At 35.9% G+C, this 5,989-nt stretch overlaps 1 protein-coding gene across 2 annotated transcripts; it reads right to left on the reverse strand.

Moving 5' to 3' along the window:
* Positions 1–1,529: 1,529 nt before the first annotated feature.
* On the reverse strand, positions 1,530–4,974 carry LOC103436427 (cyclin-A3-1-like). 2 transcript variants are annotated; one of them, XM_008374857.4, is made up of 8 exons: positions 4,522–4,974; positions 3,317–3,549; positions 3,145–3,220; positions 2,985–3,061; positions 2,818–2,851; positions 2,582–2,728; positions 2,100–2,234; positions 1,530–1,893 (listed from the first exon to the last, which is right to left on the reverse strand). In XM_008374857.4, the coding sequence occupies exons 1-8, from the start codon at positions 4,816–4,818 to the stop codon at positions 1,822–1,824; spliced, it is 1,071 nt and encodes a 356-aa protein (XP_008373079.3). In that variant the 5' UTR covers positions 4,819–4,974; the 3' UTR covers positions 1,530–1,821. The 2 variants fall into 2 exon arrangements, with proteins under 2 accessions (XP_008373079.3, XP_008373080.3); XM_008374858.4 differs by having other exon boundaries at positions 2,100–2,156; positions 4,522–4,953.
* Between the last annotated feature and the right edge of the window lie 1,015 nt (positions 4,975–5,989).

A 5,989-nucleotide genomic window follows, 5' to 3' on the forward strand; every position in this document is an offset into this window, starting at 1 on the left:
AGAGTGGAAAGAGTTCGTCGGAGTCAGATTGTGAGAGGGTAGGTGGCTGCTGAGCTTCGAATTCGAGAAGGAGAGACAAAGAGAGTCTAAGACTGATTGAATTTAAGGCTTGAAGGTCTAAGTCCTTTAAACAAAGCCAAACTCTTGGTAAGGATCGACAATGCTATCACCTGAGCTACTATCAGTCCTGCAACGTGTTTTTCAATGAGGGATGAGAAGTCGAGAGAGAGAGAGAGAGAGAGAGGGAGATCAAGGAGGTTAGTCGAGAGAGAGAAAGGTGAGTCACTTGTGTGATGTGGCCGGATTCGAAGACGGCAAATAAGGAGGAGAGAGATCGAGAGAAATCGATGAGGATGAGAAAGGTGAGGTGAGGTCGAGAGAGAGTGACTAAGTGAGGGTTTTAATTGGATTCAACGGTTGAGATTAAATCTCAACCAAATCCAACGGCTGTTACAATTCCAAATATATATTTAAAATTATATAATATATATATTTTATTTCGGTTCGATTCGGGATTACTGAACGAATAAAAATGTGAGACCGATTTCCGTATCAAAATTTCAGGAGGATTGGGTACCGAATTTTTTGGGATTTTCGGTTTGGGATTTTTTTGGTTCGGTTTCGAGATTTTTTCGATTCGAATTTTCGGTATTTTTTCCACCCCTATGGCTAGTATGGTTTCTTGAGGAATCTAAGCAGGTATTTGGGAAGAAATAAAAGGCTCCTATGAATTGGATCGTAGGGTTTCCTCCGTTATTGGGTATTATGGTTTCCAAAATACACTGCGTACAACAAAAAACCAAAATGCTTTGCGTACATTAGTAAACCAAGTAGGTATTTGGGGAATCGTAAGCATGATTGTCAGAACTCAGAACCCATAAATATCCACAAGTACATTAGAAAGGCGTAAATAACATGGAGTATGATTCTTTCATCTCTTTTTTTTCCTTCCTCTTTCCTTCTTTCTTATTTGAATGATTAAAGTTAAACCACGTCAATATCTTGTATTAATTTTATATAAGAGAAAAATAAAATAAAGAATATGAGAGAAGGGAATGAAAGGAAATGAAAAAAGAAGGAAAGATAATCCTTGTCCAAATCACATAGGGTTATAGCTTAAATAACTCAGGTATTTTAGAAAGAAAAATTAGGCATAAATAATTACCAATGCTGTTGAAATCATTAAAAGAATGAAAATTATGAAGTCTTAACCTCATGTGAAGTTTTCGAAACATCGATTTCGTGTTCCTTTCTTCTAAAATAACTTTTCTCAATTAACGTGTTTGTAGTTTGACTAGTTAGTGTTTGTTCAACAATGAAGGATGAGAGTATTGAGAGTTAAAGAAGATGAAATATATTAAAAGTGATTTGAGGTCTATTTAGAAATTTCATAATTCTTTTTAAAACTTAATAAAATCAAAATTATCATTGCTTAGTAAGGAACGTATGTCATTTAATATTAATTTTTAATGTAGAGTGCATTCAATATTACGTGAGGTACTAAAAAAAAACCAAAAAACAAATATAGCTATGCTTCAACAAAATTGCAATCCCTTATCCACATCCATGTAAATTTACAGATATTTGGGTCCAGAGAATAAACATTGTGTTTATCTCAAGAAAAAATAAAAAAAAAAATTATATTCAGCATAATCTCCAGAGTTGCTCCAAACCTGAGGTAATATGTCCCTTCTGCAATCTGCATCTAACTGTGCAGCAAGCACTTCCTTCAGCTTGCTCCTAGGAAATGTGTTTGTGTAGAAAACTTGAACAAAACTATGTCAAACTTGAATGTCATTTTCCTTGGAAATCTAGAACGGTTCATGGGTAGATGGCCTCAAAGTAAGCTCCAGGAATTTCCGAGGGCGAAGACAATTTGGCCACGCTTTTATTCTGTCGGAAAACAGTGGACTCATCATGATTAGATAAACATTTCTGGAAAGCAGAAAGCACAAGTCCTATAAATTTCGAGCTTATACGGTTCCAGAAATGCAAAGGCACTACACCGTTATAGTAAAGTAAATTCCAGCTACCCACAGAAACTAAAGCCGTTTTGAAAAGTTATGTACCAAAAATATGAGAACGTAAAACTACATTACCTTTGGCCTCATGTATTTTTCTCTTATTGCTCGCAAAGAGCTTGGTTTTCTGTTCAACTGCAAGTCATGAACGGCAAGGACACACATTTTCAGGTCGGATGGTCTATAACCGGAATAGGACTGCAATGCCAAGCTCTGCAGAATATACAAGTAAATTCGTGGTCTAAAATCATTTCAATATTTCTAAAAATCAGCCATTAATCTTCCTCGAGTGACAAGATTATAATTTCCAACTTTACAGTGATAACTAGTTCCCCAAGTGCTATGCCTGTGTTCTGCATGTAATTCTCTTCCCTCACTCACTGTAGTAATGAATTTTGTACAATTTACACCTAATTTTTATAACTTTCAAAGTTATCACTACCTTCTTAAACTGTATCAAATACTCTCTTAACTGACAAAACTATCTCTAATGATTACTGGCTTTGGAATGTCAAATCTCAGGTTAATTACTATACGTTATCCGCTGCATTATTTCTTACCCAAGGATGCACATCAGGTTGGATCGTGAACCTCGACAGGAAAATAGCTGATGCAGCAACAACTGATGGTAGGAACTGGACACAGCTGTAGTCTAACAAACTTAGCTCCGAAAGATAGCAACTCAAGTATTCGAACACACCAGCAGACTGTAAAAGGCAGAAAAATAACAGAATCAGAGACAAAGAAGGAAGAGAGTATAAATCAGCATCAGAACAGTAGAAAATGATAGCCCTACGTTGTAATTGTCCTGGGCAGCTTTGGTGAAGAGTCTGGAAATCCATTGCATTAGTAACAGTTGTCAGACATCAATCACATCAGTCCAACGAAAAGAGAAGCAGAAACAACATATAACAAGCAAGACAAACAAGATGACCAAAATAGTATTTCAAAAGATCATCTTGCCTGAGGAAATTCTTTGTTGTAGGAGGTCCGGTGTCAGAGTTCAAAAATTTGACCACATCCCTCTCCATTTCCAACACCTAAATGGTAATTCCAAATTCAACATTTAGTTAAAAAAGCTAAGAAATAGAAATACAATAACACAGACACTCAAATTGGTCACCTCTTCCACGATGTAGGTATTATCAGTTATATAGCAGAAGTCCTCAACATGTGGAGGACAAATCTCTTCATATTTTCTGCATCACAAAACCATATTCAAGTTACCATTTCAAGAATGTCCAGACAACTTTTAAAGTTGGAACAAAGCTAGTATAAGGTATGCAAGTTCGTACGAGGCAATAATCATGCAAGAAACACCAAGAAGCTGTAGCTTGCTCCTGCTGACAGCATATGAAGAAAGGTATCTGTCAAGATACGACACAGTGAGATAAAGGGTGTCTGTAACAAGCTTATATTCCTCTGCAACCTCCACCAACCAATCCACCAGAATTCCTCGCATTTTTGGTGAAATATCATTTTGCACCCTACCCATGTAACTAGGTGACGGCCTCTTGTTTGCCTCCATCTGAACCACACACTACCAGTGTCAGCCATTAACTTAGATACCATTTCCTATCTATCTACAGAATACAAGTGTGTTTGCTTATGCAAAAATGAAGATAGAGAGAAAATAAAAGTGGAATTATGGGGGTTTCATTGTTAAATTGGAGAAGTAAAAATTCACACTACCTTAACTGTGTCTTATTTGGTATGTGGTTCAATATCCTAGTGTATAGGGTGTTGTGTTTCTACCCATGCGACCCGGGTTCAAAACTCCCGTTTCACTAAATTATTGTAATAATTTCGAACTCTCCCCTCAACCTAGTAATGGTAAAATTTAAAAAAGAACTGTCTTATTTGAGCTAAGCTTCTGTTAATAGCACATACCCCATTAATATTCGATAAAATCCCGATAAAATCATGATAAGATAACTAAGATAGTTATCATTAATCCTATTGATTTTCCTTCCATACAACGGCCTGATGGTGCAAAAACGGGTACTACAGCTTCTCAATAAATTAAATGGACCATAGGAAAAACCACAAACTATTATTAATCATAAACGTAAACCAAACAAAACTACCACTTGGTTTTATGAATCTGAATCGAAGTCCAAAAGGTGACTTCCCAATCAAATGTCAACAACAAATCAAAATTCTTAACATTATGATGGAAACCAAACAATGTGAAGAACTTACCAAAAGGAAAATTTACAGATCAGAAGTCGAATTTACGAAACAAAAAGAAAAGCTTAAAGCCACGTAAAAAGAAATTTAAACCTGACCATATCTTCAAGAAATAAACCAATCTAATCATGGGGATTAGATTCCATAACTCACTCCAGATTCAAATAACAACAACAACAAAAACTCGACTCTCTGAACATTATGCAAATTAAAAACGCACAAACCCAATCATCAAATTCAAATCTTTACCGGAAGATCAATACCAACGAGCATAAATCAGAAACCCAAAAGTTTCAAATGATATATATACCTCCAAGGAGTGAAGATGCCGATATATAGAAGATGAGAACTCAGACTTGCTTGGGTCGACAGAGCTCGAAACAATCTCCGTCTCATGGACCTCCTCCTCTTCTTTCTTCATCATGTTACTCTTCCTCTTAATCCAGTTCCTATTGGGTTTCTTCCGATCCGAGTCCTGAATCGGCAAGTTGGTGAGTTCGCCCAGGACGACTCGCCTCTTGGGAGCAGGAATCTGCAAGGACGGAGACGTGGAGGAGGATCGCTTATTAGACGAGCGGTTGGTGTTGGTGGTGGCGCTGTCGTCCATGATTGAAATTTGAGAATAGAGAGGGTCTGGTTTTTCTTCCCCTTTTTTGCCAGCCAGCAGGATTATCAAGCTTTTGGGGAAGACAAAGGAATAGAATGGCGGTACTTTTCCATTTCGAAATCGTTGTTTCCCGCTCTTGAGTTTTGACAGTTTGGATTTCTTTACTTTTGTTTGACTCCTATATAAGTGTCAGGCTCCACTTACATGTATAGTTTGCAACTTTGGAGGTGTAATTAAATTAAGATTTTAAAGGATTTTAAAAGATTTTAGAATCAGTTTGTAGTTAATTAGGAAATTGAAGAGAATTTTAAAGGACTTTAAAATCATGGTATAGCCAAAGTAAGATTTAACGTAATTTAAAAGAATACATCCAAATCCAATGGTAGCCAATTAAGATTTAAAATTCAATGTACAAATCTATAGGTATTCAAAATGTTATAGATTTTGAAGAATTTCATTAAGTAATGGATTTTGTAGGATTTGAGAGCCAATTTATGCATATAACAAGGGCTATAAAGAATCTCATCTCCACCCACTACTACAATATATGCTATCACCGTCGGAGCAAAAACCGACGAGAAATCCGATTTCTGTCGGAAATTTGGCAAAATCCGACATAAAACAATGTAATGTCGCATTTTCAAAGTGACACTATTGCTAGTGTCACAAAAGGGCTTTAGCGTCGGTTTCTTGGCTTAAACCGCCACTAAACAACGTCGCTTTAAAGCGACACTAAAATTCACGTCGGTTTAAAGCGACGTATACGTACACATTACGTCGCTTTAAGCCGACGTATACGTACAAGTTATGTCGCTTTAAGGCGACGTTCATTAGCAATTTAATTGTAAAATATCCATCCTACCGTTGCTTTTAAACGACGCCGAAATAAAATTAAATCAATTTAATATCCCATAAACCGACGTCAAATAACAATTAAATAAATAAAATATGTAAACTAATAACGGTCTTAACCGACACCACCTTTGTTAATAATAATAAATAAATAAAACCGACAAACTGCATTCGTCTTCAATTAATTGTAACAGAAAAAATTTATATAATTATAATAATAAAGGCCAAAATAAACATTAATGAAAATAATTAACAAGAAAAATAGTGCCAAAATACACAAATATTGTACATCCAACGTTCCACTTAATATACAAAAATG

The sequence above is a fragment of the Malus domestica genome, chromosome 05 (genome assembly GCF_042453785.1).
Source record: "Malus domestica chromosome 05, GDT2T_hap1".
Classification (NCBI taxonomy): domain Eukaryota; kingdom Viridiplantae; phylum Streptophyta; class Magnoliopsida; order Rosales; family Rosaceae; genus Malus; species Malus domestica.